General features: G+C 34.4%; 1 protein-coding gene across 3 annotated transcripts in view; it reads right to left on the bottom strand.

The window, feature by feature from the left end:
- The window catches only part of GRIA2 (glutamate ionotropic receptor AMPA type subunit 2), a 157275-nt gene that overhangs the window by 5183 nt on the left and 127080 nt on the right, over positions 1 to 25012 (bottom strand). For all 3 annotated transcript variants that reach the window (XM_047091454.1, XM_047091451.1, XM_047091452.1), the window contains exon 12: positions 21071 to 21269. In XM_047091454.1, coding sequence (XP_046947410.1) covers positions 21071 to 21269 — 199 coding nt within the window. The remainder of the gene's footprint in view (positions 1 to 21070; positions 21270 to 25012) is intronic.

Below are 25012 nucleotides of genomic sequence, written 5' to 3'. Positions count from 1 at the left end.
TGCTAATTGAACACCCCGAGAATTGGCTAGAAAAGAGACTAGTTTTGCTTTCTTTTTATCTTTGCCTACTATAGAAGATGTTTATATTGTTTTTTTCTCCTACATTTTTCCCTCATAGTCTCTACCAAATTAAAACATGCTAAAATACTTGAGTTTGATTATGTATCACACAATCTCATTAAACTCCAAAGTCTTTTTGTAACATGAATTTCCACAAAAGTAGGTAATATCAAAATGTTTTGAAATAAAATCATATGCTGGTAAGGAAGAGCACAAAATTAAATTATATGATTATTTTATCCAATCAGCCATTAAATATCAATTATTCTAAGCTTGAAATATTAATTTTGGTACATGAAAAAATATCTTGTAAAATGCTTCACAAATATGTATGCCCTTCAGGAAAAATCCAAAAAGTAGCAATGATGTAAAAGGAAAAATAGAAATTAAAGTCAAGATGACTTCTCTCTCTCTCTTTTTTTAAGTTTATTCATTTATTTTGAGAGAAAGAGAGAATGCACACAAGGGGTGAGGGAGAGGAAGAGAGAGAGAATTCCAAGCAGGCTCTGCACTGTCAGCACAAAGGCCGACCCAGAGCTCAACCTCACAAACCATGAGATCATGACCTGAGTTGAGATCAAGAGTCAATTGCTTAACCAACCGAGCCACCCAGGTAGGTACCCAAGATGACTTCTCTTCAAAGACTTTCATTTTGTTTAGATTTACGTATTCAAGCTGTTACAAACGTACTTGCTTTTGTAAATTCCAGTATAATTAACACACAGTGTTATGTTAGTTTCAGGTGTACAATACAGTGATTCAACAGTTTTATACATCACTCAGTACTCAGCACAATAAATGCAATCTTAATCCCTTTCACCTACTTCACTCATTCTCCCAAACACCTCCCTCCCTTTTGGCAAATGCCAGTTTGTTCTTTTTTTTTTTTTTTTAAGCTTATTTATTTATTTTGAGAGAGAGAGAGAGAGACTGTGAGTAGACGAGGAGCAGCAGAGAAATCCCAAGCAGGCTCCTCACTGTCAACACAAAGCCCTATGACCGAGGGCTTGTACTCATGAACACTGAGATTGTGACCCAAGTCGAAATCAAGAGCTGGACACTCAACCAACTGAGCCACCCAAGCATTCCTGTTCTCTATATTTAAGAGTCTGCTTTTTTGTTTATAAAGACTCAGTTTTTGAAGAGATATTTAAACGATTTGGATTATGTAGAACATAATATTGGTGAAGTAAGGAAAAATTTCCAGTTTCATTCATAAAATCTTTCCGCTGAAATATATTTTTCAATGTATGAATAAAACAATATTTCTAAGGAGTAAAGAATTTTAAAATGTAATCTGGAAAAAAACATATCTATATGACAGGGTTTTGACAGGGCTACTCAATCTCGGGAATGTTGAATCACTTAGAAGATACACAATTCTGACATGGTAATCTAGACATATAAGTTCTAGTAAGTTAAATCAGTCACTTTTTGTGACTGGGCTTCACATGTATTCTGGCATATTTTTTAACTGACTAGGATTTTATGATATAATTATGGATTACTTAAAAAATCCATAAATTAATATAATCTATAAATTATAAAGGATCTATGCTGATACTGCATAAAGCTAAAAGTAATTTTTTCATAGGTCAGAGTTTTTGAAAGACACACCCATTTTCCCAGTGAGTTCATTCATTTGTCTTCCAGTAGTTCGTTTACTGTTTACTTCCTTAGCAAAGTTAATGAAATGTTTTCATAACCATATCTGTTCAAGAACCATGTGCTTGGACGGGGCACCTGGGTGGCTCAACTGGCTGGGCGTCCGACTTCAGCTCAGGCCATGACCTCCTGATTCGTGGGTTCTGGCCCGCGTCAGGCTCTGTGCTGACAGCTAGGGGCCTGGAGCCTGCCTTGGATTCCGTGTCTCCCTCTCTGCCCTCCCCACTTGTGCTCCCTCTCTCTCTCAAAAATAAATAAACATTAAAAAATTAAAAAAAAGAAAGAACTATTTGTTTGGACAGATTTGGCTAAAGGTGCACAAGGAGGGTAAATTATGAACAGTATAATATTGTTATGTTGAAAACTTCATTCAAGGCATTTGAACTTTCTAGCTGCCTTCAAAAAAGAACAGGAACAATCTGACTACATATTCACTGAGAGACAGTTCAAAGGATCTGCGTTTAATTTTTATTTGGTTTCAGAAAAATTATTAGTCTGAACTAAATAAATAAAGAGATGATGCCTAGATATCCTGTTTTTTTTTTTTTCCAAAACCACAGCAATTGAAAAAAGAAACCAGCAGAAAAGCGATCCAAAGGCAAAAGGAAATTCTCCCAAGGCTTCCCATGCAAGAGCCTGCATGAGAAATTCTAGTTATTTTTATTGCCAGGTAGTTTAGGTGACAATGTTTAATTTGGCCTGATTTGTAAGTTAATGGGTTATCTGATACCCTGGAGAGTACACTATAATCTTCCTAACCACTCCAGCATCTTGACAACTCACTTCTTATAATATATTTACAAATAGACTAAAAAGAAAAAAAAATAGGGATTTTTTTTTCCAAGTTAATGCTATCCCATGTGGTCAATTAAGGTAATGTAAATAAATAGTGTTTCCTATTAAAATTCTGTATTCCGGCAATGTATGGTACAGACATTATTCTACAGCAAAAGCATCTAGAAAATTTAGGCAATTACCTGAAAAATGTAGGTCGAACACTGATCAAATTGACTCACTTAACCCCGGTGTGTGAACTTTGAAGATGAGCACCGGGACATGATGATCACTACCCTCTTAAGCAATGTCTAAATGTGAGCATGTTTCAGCACGGTAGGAGAGAGAACACAGCCAAAACATACTGACTTTTTAAATAAATGACACACTTTCTTATCATTGGTAATGCTGGTCCCGAGAGATGAGAATGATACAGGGCAGAAGGAAAACGAAGGACTGGCATTGGTTTCGAATCTTCCGGGGGCATCTAAGCCTTTACTAGGAATCATTACAACTCCCTTTTCCACCCATCCCCCAAATCTAAGTGCTACAACAGAGCCAAAAAAAAAAAAAAAAAAAGACTATGCTTTTTAAGTTTAATGTTAAATTAACTTTTCAGTTTAATGTTCAATTAAACGTTCTTTCAGGAAGTATGATAAAGTGAAATGGGTTTCTACAAGATGTCATCTGCCATCACATTTTGATGAGGAGATAAGTGATGCCTTGTTAAGAAGAGACAAACAACAGCCTGGTCAGGACAACACTCCGGACTACCCTGTGTTTCTTATGGAGTCACGGCTCTTCCAACGTGGCTATTCAAATCTCTTTCCATGGTTAGATGTTAGTAATGCGCATATCAGCTTGACTAATAGTTCACAGAGAATAACCGTGTGAAATTTTAATATTTACTTAAAGAGAAACTAAGGCCACTGTCTAGTATTGTTGGGGGAAAGTTCCATATAAACTCAACAGACCAGATATAATTATATCTAAAGAAAAGATGGCTCCTTTTCTATGAAAGAAGCCAACAGTCACTTGAACTTAGTTTTGTTTCTTCCTCATATATAGTACTACAAGCCTTAATTTTTCTAACAGCTAAATAAGCTTTTTCCCCCTAAAGGGGGAAAATGAGTTTTTAAAGGAAATGGTTATTATCATTCTGAAACACACATTTACTCAAGAATGAGTTGGAAGTATAGATGCTGCATTGTGGGCATTCTTTACTAGTCTATTAATTCTTTCAACAGTTTCCTTTTTAAAAAATCTCATTTACGGGCGCCTGGGTGGCACAGTCGGTTAAGCGTCCGACTTCAGCCAGGTCACGATCTCGCGGTCCGTGAGTTCGAGCCCCGTGTCGGGCTCTGGGCTGATGGCTCAGAGCCTGGAGCCTGTTTCCGATTCTGTGTCTCCCTCTCTCTCTGCCCCTCCCCCGTTCATGCGCTGTCTCTCTCTGTCCCAAAAATACATAAAAAAAAAAAAAGTTAAAAAAAAATCTCATTTACCCACTAACTTCTATAAAATATCAAAATACCCACTCACAATTTCAGATTATTTGTTGCTGGGATGGGAATTCTAAATGATTGCCAAACACAAATGATGTCCAAACGTTATTAGTGGAGATTTCCAAATGGTTGACGTGACTGCATCAGGAGCGAATTTACACAGTTTTTTGGATCTCTAGAACTTACTTTCCCTTCAAACATAAATAGAGATACTCTTCATGAAAAACTTTTTTTTCTAGAAAAACTACAATGTCTGAGGTGGCATAGTAACTAATAAGGTAACTGTTTCTGTGAGTGAAAGAATTTACCTAAAGCATCCTGAATGTATAGATTAGAGTGTCAATGTGTGGATTAATAACTTTCTTCCTAGTCCATTTGGGTGACTGACATTCTGTAAAAATTTACATTTAGGACAAAAAATAATTGCCCTTCATTTTAGTGTTTTCATGTTTTCCTTGGCTCTTTTTTTATTTTTTAAGATTTACTTTTGAGAGAGAGAGAGAGAGAGAGATAGAGAGAATGAGAGGGGGAGGGGCAGAGAGAGAGACAGAGTATGAGAGGGGGAGGGGCAGAGAGAGAGAGAGAGAGAGATTGAGAGAGAGAGAGAGAGAGAGACAGAGTCCAAAATGTGCTCCAGGCTCTGAGCTGTCAGCAGGGAGCCCGATGCAGGGCTCAAATGCATAAACCACAAGACCATGACCTTAGTGGAGCCGTATTCAGACGTGAACCAAAGTCAGATGCTCAAATGACTGAGCCACCCAGGTGCCCCAAGGATTTTACCGTTTTGCCTGATTCTTTAGCCTTCCTGTAGAACTCATAGCATGGCCCACTGCTTCATTACAGGTGGCAGCCAAAATTAAAACTCTACCTGGAAACCACTAGAGTTGGTACTTAAAAACAAATTTCACATATGTCCCATTCTGTTATTCTTTACTGCTTACAAATCTCCAATCCCTGCAAAAAATGCTTATATATTTTCTGAGTTACAGTCACTTATTTGAGATCAGAATTTTAAAAATTCACTAGCATACACTGGAATTTTAATTTTTTAATAGTAGAGTCCTCCTGCGTATAGAGTGCATCTGCTGTCCATCTTCTATTTAGATGTAATTTCCAACATGAACAACATATAGTCAGATTGAACCAAGGGAATCTTCATTATTTTAAATTGAGTGCTCCCTGTCACTTTCTGTATCGTGCATCATTTGAAGTCTTTATGTCCCACTATCTCTTTGAATGTAGCTAAAATAACATTGACTCTTACAGATTCATGCTTCTATGGATGCCATAACTATGTGTATTAAATGTGAATGGTATTTGAAGATAAAGGTTGTAAAACTGTTTTTCTGAAACAAGTTGTAGGAGGACAAAAGCATGTGGCCTTAGTAAGGACAAAACAGGATGGCTTAGAGAAAAAAGAAAAAATGTGAGAAAGCACTGGGTTTTCATGAATTAAGGGAGGAAAAAGGCATCCAAAGAATTTGCACAATGGTATTAAATACAGTACAGCTTTTTACAAAGCATGAAAACACACACAAAACATTTCTATTTGGCTAGAAAGGCATTAAGTGGTTCTTTTAGGGAGGCAATTTTCAGAGTTCTAGGGGAGACCAGATTTGAAAGGAGAAAATGGCTAGAATGGAATAAAAGGAGGCTCTAGGAAATAAATTTACAAATTGATCAGCTCAAGGGAAGGAAGAAGAGAAATCGAAGATAAAGGAGAACATTGCTACAAGAAAGACTTTTCAAATTATGGCACATCTGAACACAGACTGAAGGCCAGGAAGATGGAAAGACTAAAAACATTACTAGGGTATACATTTTAGAGCAACATCTTGGATCATCGGGAAGAGCTGTTTCCAAAGGCCCAGACAGAGATATTAGCTTTATAGTAAAACGGACAAGTCTTCCTCTGACACGGGCGGAATAAAAGCTTGAAGATAAAAATAACATCATATTGGCAAACAGAAGAGCAAATCTACTTTCTGCCTTTGTGAAGCACTGAAATGGTTTTGTTTTAATGGGGATTTCCCCAGTGAAAATCCCATTCATGAAAATTGTGAACTGGAATATAATTTATCTTTCCAACATACTTAAAACGTATTTGATTTAGGTTACTTACAAAAAAAGTAAAATGACCTAAAAGATAAGTCCATTTTCTCTCCATTCCTGTGCTCCATTCCTACAGCACATATGTCAAGAAAACCATGTATCTATATTCCAAATGCAAATCCATTTTTAAGGATAAGAGTTGAGAGCATTAAAAAAAAACTCTAAATATATACTATATCATACTAACCACATTAAAATTTCTATGCATTTATATGTATATAAACCTCATCATTTTAATTATTGGTATTTTAATATTGAAAAAGGATAAATATCCATACCTGCCTCTCATTTTGTTTCTTATTTTAATACTAATATGTAAAATTTATTTGAATTCTTGTCATTATTTGTCAGAAGGAACATCAACCATAAGATTCGAGACAGATCTTATACATTTAAATTTTTACATACTTCAAAACACCCCATAATAAGATAGATTCTTTCCTGATTGTTTGTTTTGGTCTGTTGTGTGTGTGTGTATTATTGGGGAAACTTTTTTTTTCTATTGTGATTTAAAGAAACACATGACATGAACTTACTCTTAACAAATTTGTAAGTATACAGTACAGTATTAACTATATGCATATTATTGTACAGAAGACGTTTAGAACTTTTTCATCTTGCATGACTGAATCTATATCCACTGAACAGCCACTTTCAATTTCCCCCTTCCTCTAGCCATAACATTTCTACTTTCTGCTTCAATGAATTTGAGTGCTTCAGATACCTCACCTAAGTGGAATCATACAGTACTTGTCCTTCTGTAACTGGCTTCTTTCACTTAGCATAACATCTTCTAGGTTCATCCACGTTGCACGGTATGTCAGGATTTCCTTCCTTTTTTAAAGGCTGAATAATATTCCATTGAGTAATATACCACACTTTCTTTCTCCAAATATCCATCAATGGACACTTAGGTTGTTTCCACTTCTATATTGTGAATAATGCTGTAATGAAGATGGTAGTGAAAATATCTCTTTGGGATATTGATTTCAATTTGTTTGGATAAATACCCAAAAGTGGGATTGTTAGATCATATGGTAGTTCTATTTTTAACTTTCTAAGAAAACTGCATATTATTTCCCATAGGGGTTGCACCATTTCCCATTCCCATCAACAACACAGAAGGGTTTCAATTTCTACACATCCTCACCAACACTAAAAATTATTTATTTATTTATTTATTTATTCATTCATTCATTCATTCATTCATTCATTCATTTTCTAATGGCCATCCTAACTGGTGTGAGGCAATACCTCATTGTGGTTTTGATTTGTATCTCCCTGATGATTAGTGGTATTATCTTTTCATATACCATTGACCATTTGTAGGTCTTCTTTGGAGAAACGTCTATGTCTTTTGCTAATTTTTTAAATGAGGTTAGTAGGTTTTTTTGCTATTGAGTTGTAAAAGTCACTTATATCTCTGATATTAATCCTTTATCAAAATTTATGGTTTGCAAATATTTTCTTCAATTCCTTAGATATGTTTTCATGCTATTGATTGTTTCTTTTGTAGTAGTACAATACCTTTTTATTTTGTTTGTATTTTTTCTTTTTCTTTTTCTTTTTCTTTCTTTCTTTCTTTTTTTTTTTTTTTTTTTTTTTTTTTTTTTTTTTAGGAAAAGTACCAGTGGAGGAGAGAGGCAGAGGGAGAGGGCAATAACTGGATATCCTTTTCTTGTTCCTGATTTAGAAGAAAAGTTTTCAGTTTCATCATTGAATGTGATGTCTGTTGTGGGTTTCATACATGGACTTTATTATGTTGAGGTAATTCATTTCTCTTCCTCGTTTATGGAGTATTTTTATCATGAAAGGGGAGTCAATTTGGCAAGTGCTTTTTCTGCAACTATTGTGATGATCATGAGATTTCTTTCTTCAATCTGTTATTGTGGTGTATCACATCAATTAATTTTCATAGGTTGAAACATCCTTGCATCTCAGGGATAACTCCCATTTGGTCATGGTGGTCTATGATCCTTTTAATGTGCTGCTGAGTTTGGCTTACTGGTATTTTGCTGAGAATTTTTGCATCTATATTTTTCAGGGATTTAGGCCTCTAATTTTCTTTTCTTACAGTGTCTTTGTCTGGCACAGTATCAGGGTAACACTGGTCTCATAAAATCAGTTTGGAAGTGTTCCCTCCTCTTCTATTTTTTGGGAGAATTTGTAAAGGATAATCCTTTATAATTCTTAATTCTTAATTAACTTTAAATGTTTGGTAGAATTCTCCAGTGAAGCTATCTTCTCATGGGCTTTTCTTTATGGGGGGTGTTTGATTACTGATTCAATCTCCTTAGCAGTTATAGATCTGTTTAGATTTTGTATTTCTTAATGACTCAATCTTAGTAAATTGTATGTTTCTAGGAATTTGTCCATTTCTTCTAGATTATCCAATTTCTTGGCATGTAATTGTCCATAATGATCTTTTATATGCCTTTTTATTTCTGTGGCATTAGCTATAATGTCTCTTCTTTCATCTCTGATTTCAAGTCTTCTCTCTTTTTTTCTTAGTCTTGCTAAAGACTTGTCGGTAATGTTGATCTTTCCAAAAAAATTGTCTCTAAGTTTATTTGATTTTTTATGTTGTTTTTGTATTCTTTATTTCATTTACTTCTGCTCTAATCTTTATTATTTTCCTTCTTTCTGTTAATTTGCATTTAGTATATTTTTCTTTTTCTAATTCCTTGAGGTATAAATTTAGGTTGTTTATTTGAGGTTGTTTATGCTTCATGTAAGCATTTACCACTGTATAGTTTCCTCCTAGTACTGCTTTTGCTGCAGACTGTAAATTTTGGTATATTATGTATGTACTTCCATTTGTCTCAAGATACTTTTTTATTTCCTCTCCAATTTATTCTTGGATCCATTGGTTATTCAAGAGTGTGTTAATTTCTACATATTAGTAAATTTTCCAGTTTCCCTATCCTATTGATTTCTAGTTTCATTCCACGGTGGTCAGAAAATATTTTAGTCTTCTTATGTTTGTTAAGACTTGTTCTGTGACCTAACATATCATCTATCCTGGAGAGTGTTTCATGCACACTTAAGAAGAATGTGTATTCTGCTGCTTTTGGATGTAATGTTCTGTATATTTCTGTTAGGTTCATTTGGTCTACAATGCCATTACATCATCTTTCCTTATTGGTCTTCTGTCTGGATGATTTTTTTTTGTTCCTTATGGAAAATGGGATATTTAAATCTCCTACTATCATTGTGATGCTATTTTTCCCTTATGTTCTGTCAGTGTTTGCTTCATATATTTTGGAGCTCTGATGTGTAAAACTACAATGAGACAAATTATATGTAGTTTTATATATGTTTTTGACTTAAAGTCTATTTTCTCTGACATAAGTATAGCCAGTCCTGCTCCCTTTTGATTGCTATTTGTGTGGAATACCTTCCATCCTTTCAGTTTCAGCATATGTGTGTCCTTAAATATAAACTGAGTCTCTTCCACATATGAATGAGAGCACTGTAAGTTAGATAACTTGACAATAAATTATATACAAAAATAAAAAGTAAAAATAAATAACGTTTCTTATAAACTGCATATAGTTGGATTTTTAAAAATATATATATATTCAACTACTCCAAGTCTTTTTGTTGGAGAGTTTAATCCATTTACATTTAAAGTTACTGATAGGTTACCCCTACCATTTTTTAAATTGTTTTCTGTCCATCTGGTAGTTTTTCTATTCATCTTTTCATCTCTTGCCATCTTTCTTTGTATATAATTGTTATCTTTTTTTGTGGTGACAAACTGATTATTGTATTACTTTTTTGTGTGACTTCTAAAAGTTGTTTCTTTGTGGTTACCATGGAAGTTACACTAAACATCTTATAGCCAGAAATATTGATTTTAGGCTTATAAGAACTTAACTTCAATTGTATACAAAAATTTTACTCTTTTATTTCCCACTCAAAATTTGTATTATTGATGTCAAATTAATCTTTTTATATTGTGTCTCAGTTAACATACTTTATATAGTTATTTTTATACTTTTATATTTAAAATTTTTTTTTCAACGTTTTTATTTATTTTTGGGACAGAGAGAGACAGAGCATGAACGGGGGAGGGGCAGAGAGAGAGGGAGACACAGAATCGGAAACAGGCTCCAGGCTCCGAGCCATCAGCCCAGAGCCTGACGCGGGGCTCGAACTCACGGACCGCGAGATCGTGACCTGGCTGAAGTCGGACGCTTAACCGACTGCGCCACCCAGGCGCCCCCTTTTATATTTTAATCTCTATAGCAGGATTAAAAGAGACTAGTGCTACACTGTTATACTATTACGGTATTCTGCATTCGCTTATATATGTACTTGTACCCATGAGCTCTGTATTTTCATATGCTTTTGTGTTGCTGTCTAGCATCCTTTTATTTCAACTTAAAGGAGTCCCCTTAACATTTCTTGTAAGGCTGTTTTAGTGTTGATGATCTCTCTCAACTTTTGTCTGAGTCTTTATTTCTCTTTCATTTTTGAAGGACATTTTTGTCAGATATAGTATTCTTGGTTGGCAGTTTTCTTTCTTTTCTCAGTTCTTTGAATATATCATCTCATTCCCTCTGACCTACAAGGTTTCTGTTGATAAATCTGCTAGTCGTATTATGGGTGCTCATGTGTATGTGACAGTAACATTTCTCTTGCTGTTTTCAAAATTCCTTACCTTTGACATTTGACAATTTGATTATCATGTTTCTCAGTGTACACTTTTTTGGGTCCTCCTACTTAGAATATCTTGTGTTTCATGAACCTATTCTTTTCCCCAGATTTGAGAAGTTTGGGGCCATTACTACCTTAAATAGGTTTTCTGCTCCTTTCTCTCTCTTCTCCTTTTACGACTTCCATAATGTGTATATTAGCCTTTTTGAAAGTCTCTTAGGCTTTCTTCCTTCTTTTTCCTTCTTTTTCTTAATCCTTTATTTGTATAATTTCAAATGATTTGTCTTAAGTTTGCTGATTTTCTTCTTCTGCTTGATCAAGTTATGGTGTTGAATCCCCACAGTGAATTTTTCAATTCAGGCACTGTGTGTTTCATTTCCAAAATCTATTTTTTCAAATTTTTTCTTTGTTGACATTCTCAGCTTGTTCATGCATCATTTTCCTGAGCTCTTTGAACATCTTTGTGACAGTTATTTGGAATCCTTTGTCAGGTAATTCATGAACTTCCATTTGTTTAGTGTCACTTTCTGTAGATTAATTTTTCCTTTGATTGGGCCATATTTCTTTGTGTTTTTCATGTGCCTTATAACTTTGTGTTGGGAATCACGCATTTTTAAAAAGGGCTACCTCTTCCAGTCTTTTTGGACTAGCTTTGTATAATGAAAGATCTTCATCAGTCAACCTGGTTAAATATTCTAACACTTCTCAAATCTTCTCAGTGGATATGTCTTCTTTGGACTTGTGGATGTAAATTCTCAGAGGGATTTGTCAGTATCTTTTTTTAGGAGCTCATAATCTCTTGTTCCTTTTGGTATTTGTATACAGTATTGCTGGTTCTCTAGAGCTGGCATAAGCCACTCAGATCTCTTTTGTTCTCAGCAGCCCCAGGCTTGTAGAGTATGCTGGGTCCCATTAGCACTCCAAGTCAGGAAGACAAAGACCAGTCCCTTGGGTACTTCTCCAAAAGGCCAGAAAGTTGGATGTTTGGATGCATACTCCACTTTTCTCTTCCCTCCTCCAAGGGAGTGACTGCCAAGCTGTATTGGCTTCTGTCTGCTGTACCACAAGTTCTCTGAAACAGCAACAAGCCATCAAATTCTCTTTTGTTCTCAGCAACCCCAAGGCATCTAGTAGCTGCCAGGTGCCATCAGTGTTCTACGACAGGAAGACAAAAACCAAGCCCTTGAGCAATTCTCCTCCCCTCAAAGAGCCAAAGCATTGAAACCATACTCCATCTTTTTTCCTTCCCAAAGGGAAGATGGGAGTTGGAGGTTTTCTGCCATGTTTCATACACTGAGCTGGAGGGCAGGGTCTTTGGTGAGTGAATGTGTGCTAGTCTAAACCTTTGCCTTTGTTCTCAGCAGTCCTCAACCTGATGCCTTTTTGTCAGTGTTTAGAATCAAGCAACAGTCCAGTCTTCTCTTTCTCTCCCCCTGGGAGAAGCCAAGAGCAATCATTTCCTCTAATTGTGATGCACTGTGCCAAGGAAGAGAGTATAGTGAATGCCACAAATTTTCCTACAGACTTTGATATGGCTAGTTTTATACTCACTTAGTTTGCACAAGCTCCTTAACTGGTTTCTGGATTTCTCACAAAGAAAACTTGTTCTTGAGGCAGTGTCTCTGGTTGGGGGAAAAGAGGGTCTGGGGTTTCCTATTTTACTATCTTGCTGACATCATTTCCTTGGCCTTACTTTGTTTCTTAAAATGAAATCTTAAGTATCATTTTTTGGGACTGTGACAATATTTGGCACTGTGCGATTTTTCCAATTACCATTTTATTTCTAAAATCTCATTTCCCCATGAAAATAAGCAGCCACCTTTATTAGCAACTTGTTTTGGGTAATCACTCAATATGATCTGGAGCAAAATTATATGCTGGAAACATGAACTGTAAATTACTTTAGCATCAAGTATTTCTTCAAATATCAAAAGTCTAAAGAATTCTCAAAATTTTGCCAACAGTATTTACATTTAGTTCAGATTTTGATTCCAATATATTTAAATGATTACAGAATTCCATTTCTCTTCTCTACAAAGCTCTGGGACTGACTGCATTAATTACTAAGGCAACTGATGTGAACACCACTCTAGTTCTTTTACTAGACAGTGGTTCTTTTACTTAAACACAAAAATAAAGTGAGTTGAACATTATGTTATCTTAAGTACCTCTACAGGTTTATACTGAGATCGATCTCTGAGGCATCTAAACAGGAATTTGGTGAATGTTTTGAGATGAAAGTCGAATTTCAAAATTTCTCCATTGTTTGAAACTTTTCCTGGAATAATTGTCCTCATGATTTGACAGTAGTGAGAAAAGGGGCATTTTCTCTTTAATATGGACAATAATAGAAAGCCTCTATAATCTTATTAGAGTGAAATTACTCACCCAGCGAATAATGTGAGCTCTCATACCCCCTTTGTACAACAAGGGTGGTCTCTAAATGAAGTGATCAGATGGAGTGCACACTAAATTTACCAAGCATTGCCAACAGAAAGAAGAGGATGACCAAAAAAACTTATATTTACCCTGAAAGAAGCTACAACTTTACACAATAATTCAGCAAGTAGACACATTCTTTTTTTTCCCCCTTCCATTTCACTTTGATCACAGAAAACATGATTCAAAATGGTTTCTCATACATTTATTTATACCCCTACAAATTTAGTAAGTACTGACTACACTGCCTTTAAATCGGATACTAATTTTTAAAGGAAATACTTGGAAAGTCTTCCAACATTTTGCCCTTTCTTACACTGTTAAACTAGCTACAGTTAGCTGAAATGAAAGAACACAGGCTTTCCCAGCAGATTAGACTAAATGCATTCTAAAAGTCTTTGAGGATTTAAGACTGTTCTCAGAGGTTTTGTGTAATGGTGAGAAAAATTTAAATATCAGAGAAAGAAAAACTGACAACCAGGGAGGAAACTGGGATTTCAACTGGTTCTGGATCATCTAGAGAAGCTTTAAACATACAGAGCTATCAGCTATGCAGATTGCTAAGCAATAATCAGGCTCCCCCAAGAAATAAGGAAAGAAAAATTTATAATATCACTGACTGATGAGGGAGCATAAGGCAAGCTGACAGGCCGCAACCCCTCCCCCTCACCCCTGCAGGTGGTATATGTGTGATATTCCTCAGGCACTCCTGACTGTCTGAAAACAAAGGAAAGGGCATAAACAAATGGTTAACTGATAGAGATTCTAGTCCTGTAGGACTTAAGTCTCCATCACCCCTCCATAGTGATGTGGGAAACAAAGGCAGAAGGAAATGGCAGATAGAATTAAATTTCCTTATAACCTGCAGCCCATTGACAAATACTTGAGCCTGGCAGAATAAAACATTTCTCCAGAACTCCCTACTGTCTTAATGCTAATGGTTTCCTAGAGGGAAAAACAACCTTAACTTGACAACAGCTAGGCCTCCAGTCTCCTTGAGTCTTCTTTAGCATATGAAAATCTCACTGGAAACTTCCCCTGGATTTTACCTTCCCCAACCCCATAGTATATAATCAGTCTGTCCTCATGGTCCTGGGGCAGCTCTTCCTGCCCACAAGTCCTGACCCTGTGCTTCAATAAAATCATCTTTTTGCACTAAAGACACCTTCAAGAATTCTTTCTTGGCCATCAGCTCTGGACCCAACAAACCTCACTAACACCCCCCAAAACCCTCATCACTAACCATGCCATGAGTGACCTACAACATATTCATATAGTGCTTATTGCTAATTTATTCACATCCAACTTTTACTTCGTATTTGGTATTTTAGAAAATATTTAAATATTTAAGCATGAATGAAAGGTCTGTAAAAGGTCTAGTTTGAAATCAGTAGCTATATATACGTCTGTGTGTGTATATTTATATATACACACATACACAAACACATACATATATGGCTATACCCATTTCGTTTCCAAAACACTGAAAGATATGCATATGTATATGCATTAATACATAGAAAGCTAGAAGTATACATATATTCTTATATTAAAAAACTGGAAGTATATATACATGTTTCTATCTACACAGAAAGAGGTGATGTATTAGAAACTATGGTAGACAAGTCATTAGTCAGATATAATAAGTATAAAGAACCACCACATTTTAGTGAAATCTGTTCTATTAAATATCAATAAAGAAATTATGCTGCTTTATCACTAACTAAAAGCAGTAAATGGAACAAAACTCAACTTTAGTGACTAGCACTTTATGTGTTTCTACAGGAAATCTGTTATAATGGCTCAAATGTTTTTATTTGTAAACATATTTCAATCAATGTTTTTATATATGAACATAAATAGGTGTATTTATGCCACAGAAGGAGTTGAAAAAAGGTTTCAGCCTTAAAAAAAACAATTTAAATTACTGTAATTCTCTGGTAATTGTGATTATTTATAGTAAATTATATATATATATATATGATCATGCCATATAGTAACAAATTATACATATTTTATATATTTGAATATTTATATACACATAAATGAAAGGAAAATTTGAAACTAGTCCTTTCACTCAGGTAAGAAACATCAGCATTAATATTATTTATTTACCATTTATACTATTTGTAAGCTCTATAAAAAGTCTACAATACTGGGTAACAACAGTATAGTTTCATGGATTATCAGACTAAATTTATCTTCTGGGAATGGAATAATTAACTTCATTAAGTGAGAAGGAGAATACTTTTATTTTGACAACATTCTAGAATCTTTTTTTCCAAAGTCAGCAAAATTAAAGTAGATCGCTTTTTCAGACAATACAGTCTTTCTCATGTTTCCAGAGGAGAAAAACAGAGGAAATAAACAGATTGCAGTGTAGGGGATTTAGAATAGGCATGAGGAAGTACTTCTAATCTACAAGTAATAATTGTGTTTCATAGACTGACTGGTTAATGACAGGTTTATTTATAAAAAGCATTTCCTATCCTCAAAGCTTATCTTTCTATAAGAACATAATGCATATAGGTCCTATAAAATAATTTTCTACTCAGACTCCTCTAATTCAAGACCTGTCCTCTTTTATTGAAAGAAATGATCAAAATGTGAAAGTCTAAAAATAGTGGTTTATAATTGAAGGCCTAATTCTTTCTTTCTTTATTAGAGGTATGCTACAGCAGCACTATAATTAGAGATGATCGGCGCTCCAAAATGAGTCAGAATTTATCATTCACTCTGTACAAGGACGTACACGAGTTTTATAGCAGAGAACCCCGGACAATGAAGATGCAGGGTCTTTTCCCTTATACCTCTTGGTGGCTACGTTACAGAAACTGGTCTGGATCACCCGGCAGAAGCAGCAAGTGGCACTTGGAGATCTTGGAAGGAAGGAGGTTTATTTTGTACCGGTGGGCCCAGAGGAGATCATTCTCCAGAGATCTGAGCCCAGAGCATCAACAGATGGGACAATTTATAGTCTGTTACTTGGTGCCTGTGGCAAGCAGGGTAGGAAGGAAATCCCGGAAGGGTAGTCTTCTGACTAGGACTGGAATTCCCTTATCAGTCCTGTTGGCCATCTTATTACACATTTTTCCCTAATGGTTACAAGACTGTCCTCCATTTACTGTCTTTCTCTAGCAGAAGAAAGTAAATATTTCATTCATACTTGTTTTACTGTTTACCACTGATTTTAAGTTAGAAAATGTATAGCTGAAATTGGAATTCTAAAGCTAATGCACACTCACTGACTTTACAAAGGAATATAATTACAATACAGTATTTATTAAATTATTTACCTGAAATCTGAAAATACTTTGGACTTAAATTGAGTAACTGATATCACCTTAGGACAAAACAGATAGATCCCTACAAAGGGGATAAAAGATTCATCTTATAATTTTAAATAACATGCTTTCATTCCAACAAAAACACACTTTTAGGAAATATTTGTTAACATTCAGACAAAAGACAAGTTATTTTTCATTCTTTTGCTAGTTATATATCTTCAAAATTTAGACAATGACCTGACTTCTCGAATCAATTTCTCCAACGACTAAATCCAAAGCTGTTGCTGTGGTAAACACAGAAAACTAGCTTCATGAACCCTATGACAGTAGAAAACTTTTCATAATATAATAATAAAATCCCTAATCACAGACAGTGTAATAATGAAAGAGCTATCAATAAAGCCAAATTAAGCCATGTTAGGAAATATAAGATAACTGTTAGAACTTTAAATATTAGCAAACGGTAAAAATGGTAAATGCTTTTTCTTCCACATGTAACTAGCTGTCTGAGATCTGAAAGCAAGCACAACAGATGTCTAGAGAACATAGAGTACAATACATGTCTTCAGTCTAACTTCAGCCTAGTCCATCCATATCACTTTTCCTGGCAGACTGGGAATCATCTTAATCAATCTGCCAGCTGTCATCCTGTCCTGAATCCACCTTACAGGAATCCCAGGCATGCCTAGAGCTGAAGCACAATTGAGAGAGAATGACCCAAGATGTGCGGTGACTATTAATTTTAGGAATAGAAGCAAGGAGAATTTCCTTTGTAACATTTTTCCATCAGAAGCTTAGAAGTTCAACCAGACTACAGCTAAGAGAAATTATACCCTGGGATTTAAGGGAAAGAATGTTAGTGGAAACCAATTATATTTACTTTTAGAATGTCTGTAAGTTAGCTGCACCGTATTCAATACATATTAGATAACAATCTAAAGAGAAATTATTTTTTTCAAAAGAGAATCTTTTATTCAGGCTCCACATGCTATTGCAATAAACCTTATGTGAAAGGTATGAGGCATGAGAGATACAGCTGGAATGCCACAGTTCTCCTAGAAAACTTTTTTGGGGGGATTCAAAGCAAAACCAAGATTGTCCTCACTATTTTCAACATGGCACCCAATTATCAAACATTAATACTTTTGATTAATTTTTATTAATAATTTTGATTAATTATCAAAATTACTCTTGATTTAGCAGCACCTTTTTCTTTAATCCAACTTCCAGAAACAAACCTTTTGTATACATAATTTCTCCAATTGCCACCAAATTACAAACAAATTACAATGGAAGAATTAACATGCCAAGCTCCTATTCACTTTGCTGAAGTGTGCTGTTTTGTTAGCTTCCCTTTACTGGGAATAAATACTAATAGAATAAATAGTGTGGTCCTTATGTATTTTTGAGCCCATGCTCTTCTTCTTCTAGATAAGGAGAAGCTGACTATGATGCTATATGCACTGACACCTAACCACAGTTGATTCACCGTCAGTTTCCTTTTGAAGTTATGTTGAGAGGAAGGTGAAGCCCTGCCCAAATTTCTACCATTATAATTCTCTAATATCACACAAGCAGACATGGATGTAACCCAAACCGAGCAAGGGTGCAGCAAAAAAAAAAATCCAGAGACCTTTCTTTGCATGCAAAAATGGTTTATGGAAAGAACCCCTCAGCACAATTATTAGCTGCCTGAATTTGGGCATATCTGCAAAATTTACTTTAATAGTGCAAAGTATGCCAACAAAAATCATGACTCCGAATATTAGGCAGAAGTACTGTGAGATTCAAAAAGATAATGGGATAAAGAAGATGTGGAATATACACATGATGGACTATTATGGAGCTCTCATAAGAATGAGATCATGCCATTTGCAATAACGTGGATGGATTGAGAGAGAATAATATAAGTGGAATAAATAAACATAGAAAGACAAAGGCTGTAAGATTTCACTCATACGTGGAATTTAAGAAACAAACCCAACAAACAAGGAAAAAAAGAGAACAGACTCTTAAATACAGAGAACAAAATGGTGGCTGTGGGGCAAAATAGATAAAGGGAATTAAGAGTGCATTTATCGTTATGAGCACTGAGTAATGCATAGAATTGTTGAACCATTTTACCATACACCTGAGACTAATATAACACTGTATGTTAATTATGCTTTAACAGAGATAATGTATAAGAAAATGCTTTGGAAAGCTATGCTAATAAAAGTTATTAGTTTGCCTAAATACTCAGTATCACTTCTCTATTACTGTAGGAAAGGTAAGCTCACTATCTTACATTGGCAAATGGCACAGCACAAATAATGTTGGCAAGTGTGTATGTATACACATCCATGAATATACTGCATATTGGAACCATGCTCTCCATGCTCATGGTTTTGTGTGCATTGTAACACAAGAGTAACAGCATTCTTCTCCAGAGTCGTCTAGCTTTCTTATCTTGTCTACTAGGAATTTGAGTATACTGACCACAGAATCTTGGCATCTTGATTATTACACATACACATTCTATGACTGACTGAGTTAAGGTATACTGCAAAGCTCTGGAAATGTGAATGTAAAGTAGTTGAAAGTACTTGGTACTTCTGTTGTGCAAACGAGGTAATGACAGTACTGTAAGAGACTATATGGAAACGAGATTGTTTTAATCAATATTAGTAGCACTAAGTAAACCATGATAGAGCAGGTACTTTGCCTCATTCACATATTTCACTTACTTCAAGATGGAGGAATACTAATGAACTATACAAATAAAATAAATGCAAGTCTTATTGGGATATAAATAATAAAAAATGCTTCAAAATATGCTTCTAATTAAGAACCATGCAATATTCTAATTTATTTTAATAGATCCATTGTTATGATCAAGCTAGAGCACTGTGGTACATTAAGAATATTTATTTGTATACAGGGCACCTGGGTGGCTCAGTTGGTTAAGCGTCCAACTCTTGATTACAGCTCAGGTCACGATCTCAACGTTCTTGAGATCAAGCCCAGTGTCAGGATCCACACTGACAGCATACAGCCTGCTTAGAATTCTCTTTCCTGCTCTCTCTGCCCCTTCCCTGATCTCTCTCTCTCTCTCAAAATAAATAAACTTTTAAAAAATAATATTTATGTACATATTCATGTATGTTCATAAATGAAAGCAAATTGTCATCAGTAGCAAATCTGTATTATAACATTCATGCACAGAACTGCCTTAAATTCAAAGTAGCTGCTGAGAGATTGACCACATTTGTGTGCTTAAGTTGCAGTGCTTACAGAAAACATCAAGGTCCTGCCCTCCCTACACATACCCAGATTATTGTCTGTTATCAACTGTGGTCTGCCCCCACCACTCGTTCTCCTATCATATTTCAGTTCAACTGAAGTTATTTGGAAAAGAGACCAGAGACAATGTAGACGAACCAGTCCTCAAATTATATCCTCTACTACCTTCAACCGGAAAATGAAGTCCTAACCTAATTATGAAGTAAATTTGCCTAGATATCACTCGAGAAAATTCAGATGCATTCAAAGATACTGTTGGATAATCAGAGATCATCTTATGTTATATATATTGGCTGAACTCCTAAGCTGTATTTAAATATTTTAACATGATAAGTTCTTATATAGAGAAAATAGCATAATGAAAGAAAATTATACCAACATCAGGTTATAGGGCTCGTTCTATAAACAAATACCAAAAGGCCACAATGTTTTTGAAAAGTAAAATACACTTAATAGACACATTATAATCATGCTACCCATTTTCTTTTTAAAAAGCTAAAGACCTTTGTTAGCCTTTTCTTGGAGACTTTGACAAAAATTCGGAATTTTCACACATTAACATCATCTGTTTTCTGACAAGAAATTAACATAACTGATTTGAAAGTGAGTTTTCAACTGTAAACTACTTAAAATATATGACAGTCATGTTCATTTAAAATAAAACCAAAGACAACACATTTTTGTTTCAAAAATAGTAACAACCTAAACTTAATTATACTTTGCTTCAATTCATTCCAAAAGGACAATCAATCTTCATAAAATTCAATTAAAAACGAATAATTATGGGGGCGCCTGGGTGGCGCAGTCGGTTAAGCGTCCGACTTCAGCCAGGTCACGATCTCGCGGCCCGTGAGTTCGAGCCCCGCGTCGGGCTCTGGGCTGATGGCTCAGAGCCTGGAGCCTGTTTCCGGTTCTGTGTCTCCCTCTCTCTCTCTGCCCCTCCCCCGTTCATGCTCTGTCTCTCTCTGTCCCAAAAATAAATAAACGTTGAAAAAAAAAAAAATTTAAAAAAAAAAAAAAAACGAATAATTATGAAATAATTCTATTGCAATGCTGTGTTTTTCTCCTAAGGAGTTAGGCATCAGAAAATAAAGATGGAGCTGAGGACAGGGATAGGGAAAGGTGTGGGGACAAGGTCAAGAACAGAAGTAGAGTTAAGACAGAGAGCGAGGTTACTATCGCATAGCACCTTTGTGTAGAGCACAGGAGTGCGGGGGGAGGGGGACAAGGTTTAAAATGGTTACATTTTAAGAGCAAAATCAGAAGATCACAAACAGAACCTCTTACCCTGAAAAACTCTTTGGTGGATCCAGAGTCTAATGTTCCATAAGCAATTTCTGTTTGCTTAGAAAGATCCTCAGCACTTTCGATGGGAGACACCATCCTCTCTACAGTCAGGAAGGCAGCTAAGTTAGCCGTGTAGGAGGAGATTATGATCAGGGTAAAGAACCACCACACACCTCCAACAATGCGCCCAGAGAGGGATCTAATAACAAGTATGAAATGGATTTGTAAAGTGAAATGAATGACCTAATAAAAAAAAACAAGTTAGCAGTATTATGCAAATATTGACTTATATGGGAATATTTAACTTCATACTTTTCAATATATCTGCTAGTTAATAAAACTGGAAACTATTAAGCATTCTGGGGAAGGAGTACAGATAAGCTGAATTTAATGAGATACCCAGAGGCCAAAACTTCAGATTCTTCAGATTCTTTCATAGTTATAATGCCCAAATTGTTTATGGTATGAAATCTCATAACGAAGCAATTTCAAGACATGTGCAAATAATCCATCCAATTCTCATACTACTATCCATTCATGACATAAGCAAACACGAACAAGAGAATTTAAGATCACTCACAAAATTCGCAATAATGTTGAAAAACAAAATCAAATATTAAAAATAAAAGAAGGTGCACCACAGATGTAGTTTTAAACTGATGAAACCCTCCTGGTAATTCGGCCAATGAAGTTCCCAAACCCTCAAAAAGGGCTAAAATTTCATTGAGGGTTGTGTGTGCAAAAACATAGGTTTTAGATACAGTGCAGGATAGAAAATGGAAAAAAAATGATATTACAAACAAAGGTATGACACAAAATATAATTCTTAATGAATAAAAATCTGATGCTTCATGGCATGGACTGCTACCACCCTGTTCCTTTGTGCCTCCTGCTTAAGAAAAAAAGAAAACTCAAGGAAAATGAAATTAGAACATTTAAAAGTTTGCCAAGATACAAATTTCTAATTTGCAGTATAATAAAATAAAAATATTTTTTAGCCATAAATTCCTATTTAAAATACTTTTTAAAAGCTTAATAGATTCCTAATAATTAACTTTAAACCCTCAATAGATAAGCATAGGTATAGAAATAGATATTTATCATATTATTTTGAAAGATTTTATGGGATTTTACATATAAAGGGATTTAAGTAATATTAACAATCCAAAATAATACCTTTTTTGTTAATAACTTTATGTCTAACAATTAAACTTGTTACAGCAAAGATGTAACATTTCTAAAAAGTTAAATTATGAACATTTGGTAATTTATGGCCTAAAACAGACCTCCTGATATTTAACAGTAAGAAATAAACCTTTTGATGAAACACAGATACTATATCAAATCCTTGGGTAATATTTGTAGAATAAACTACTCTAGCAGTCAAGAAAGAGTGAGGAAGCTAATTTAAAAGTAAATTTTTTTTTAAAGACAAGACCATCTGTTGCTAAAGGAGAAGAGTGAGCAAGCAATGAAAAACAAACAGTATAAATAAGAGCCTTTATCACACACAGTCTCTGAGAGATGCAAAGAATTAAATAAATATGACAGGATGGAAAAAGTTAACTTCTCTTATATTCTGTAAAGGATATTAAACACATTTTAAATTTAAGTAACCTCTTGTGTAGACACAGCCACTCTCAAAACGTTCACTATTTATTCCATAAAAATGAAAGGTATAATTATATGACATGTACCCCATATTTAAGAGGGCAGTTGAGATCCCTTAAAACAAAATTGACTTCATGGTAATTGCTTTGACACTATATGCTGCACAGTAATTGGTAATATATTTGAGAATCATTTTTATAAGTAATTCTTTTCCACTTGTGAAATAAACACAAGTTAAAGACATAAGTTGCTTTCAGTTCCAGTGCTTATGTCAGATTTAGTAGCTGAAATATGCCAATTTATTTAAAGTTTTATAAGATATCTCAAAAAATGTATTGAACTTATACAACATTCAAAGCAGAAAATTCTTGAGCAGCTTATTATTTACTTGTAAATGTTTTCAAAGGATCAATTAATGTTCTGAAAGAATTCCCAAGAAATTGTTTGTGGAGGAGGCAAATACAATTTATGTTTTATGGTGACAGACAAAAATGGTTTCTGTAAAAAAAAAAGTAAAACAAAACAAAACAAAACTAAAAGCAACCTTCACCTCTCTGCATCTGCCCTAAAGAAGTAAATAAACATATGTATTCTATCATTTCCTTTAAATCTCTATTAAATAATTATTTTAAGAATGGTATTTTTATTTATTTCAATCCCTTTGAGATATTGGGGATAAAAACAGAGGCAACCAGGAGAATAAAAGTCAACTTACAGCCTTTTACTCTTCCAATTTCTGTGGTTCTAGTCTTTGGAAAACTACAGTTAATATATTCTAAACTTAATTTCAGGCAAATGACCAATTCAGTTCAATAAATCGTTCCAGATTAAGATTTAAATGTTCTATTAATATTAATAATATAGTTCCACATAATATTTTACTTGAAAAGAGGTGATAAATATCTTTGAAGATATTTAAAGAGCATTTCAAAGTGATCTGTGCATTTCATGCATCATCATCATCATCATTAGATACAAGGCTTTTCTATTCTTCTTTTCTACACTGGGGTCACCACCATTACATTGCAAAAAAAGTAGTTTGGTTTGTTTAAAAAAATCATTCAATTTTCCAATATCGTCCAGTATGTTCAATTTTTAAATGCACATATAACACGGAATGAAAGATATGTACACTTAAAATTTTTTAATAAAGCAAATTTTTGTTCATATATACTCTGTGGCAAAAAAATAAATCAGTTGATAGCAAGAAAAATATTCTATATAAAATCTTAGCAGGACATAAAAATTATTGCATGGGAAATTGTAGTAAGTCATGACTCATGAATGAAATCAAGAGCACAGAAAAAAAGGCCATATTTCAGGAAACAGGCTCATTGACGTTTAGACGTTATCTGTATGTGATGGTGGACACTGGGGCAACACAGATTATGAAAGGTGCCTGTGCTTCAGTCCCTAAACGTATGTTTTCTGGGCCTTGATAAGCACTGGACACCAAAACAAATAATTTCAGAGCCATGATGCGTGAGGATCGCAAACCTAAGGATCGACATATGGGAATCTGGATCAATATGTTTTACTTTATAATGAACCTCATATGCTTCTCCTTACTTATTCAAAAGGCAGAGCATAGTTTATGTTACCCTAGGATAATTGCCTTATATCTCAGTAATAAAGTAGCTTTATACTTCAGTAGCTTTCTTACCACAGATGAATAATTTTATTATTATTTATGGACCAGAATAGTCTCAGAAATCTCCATTTGGTTAGGATTTTCTCCCTCATTATTAAAAAATTCTCTTTATGTCTTTAACTTAAATCAGATAAACTAAATATAAACTATGAATCTTATATATTTTGTCAGAGGTCACCATAATTATATATTATTTTATATACAATTATTCTATATTTCTATATTATTCTATATAATTATATATTAAAGTTATTACACATATATGCCATGCAAATACCATTGGCATATTTCTATTTTAGAGCAGTTCCATAATGTCACAGGGAATTTTATGGAATTAAGATTTGTTAAAGTCCAAATAATTCTTAACAATGTGTCCTACTAACAGAGAAGTAAGCCACTAATAATTTCTACATACAAGATATATTTAATTGATCTCACTGGGTGGAATATACAAAAAAAAAACTGCAAGAAGGTACATATATTTTGAGTTTCTCACATAGTTTTCTCAAATTAATCACTTATCTCCAAAGTGCTCAAAAACTAACAATATAATGAAATAGCATTAGAAAAGTCACCCCTTTTACTAGTCATTAAAATATCCCATAGAATCAAAGGAGGGTAATCAAACCTGGATTAAAATGTGCCAGAAGATAAATAAATTTGGCTTTAAATGTGAAAAG

This window comes from Lynx rufus, unplaced genomic scaffold (assembly GCF_022079265.1).
Source record: "Lynx rufus isolate CCGP_SWC_20201006 ecotype Redwood Valley unplaced genomic scaffold, mLynRuf1.p SCAF_3, whole genome shotgun sequence".
Classification (NCBI taxonomy): domain Eukaryota; kingdom Metazoa; phylum Chordata; class Mammalia; order Carnivora; family Felidae; genus Lynx; species Lynx rufus.
Note: the sequence above shows the minus strand (reverse complement) of the source record. Positions and strands in the feature narration are given on the sequence as shown.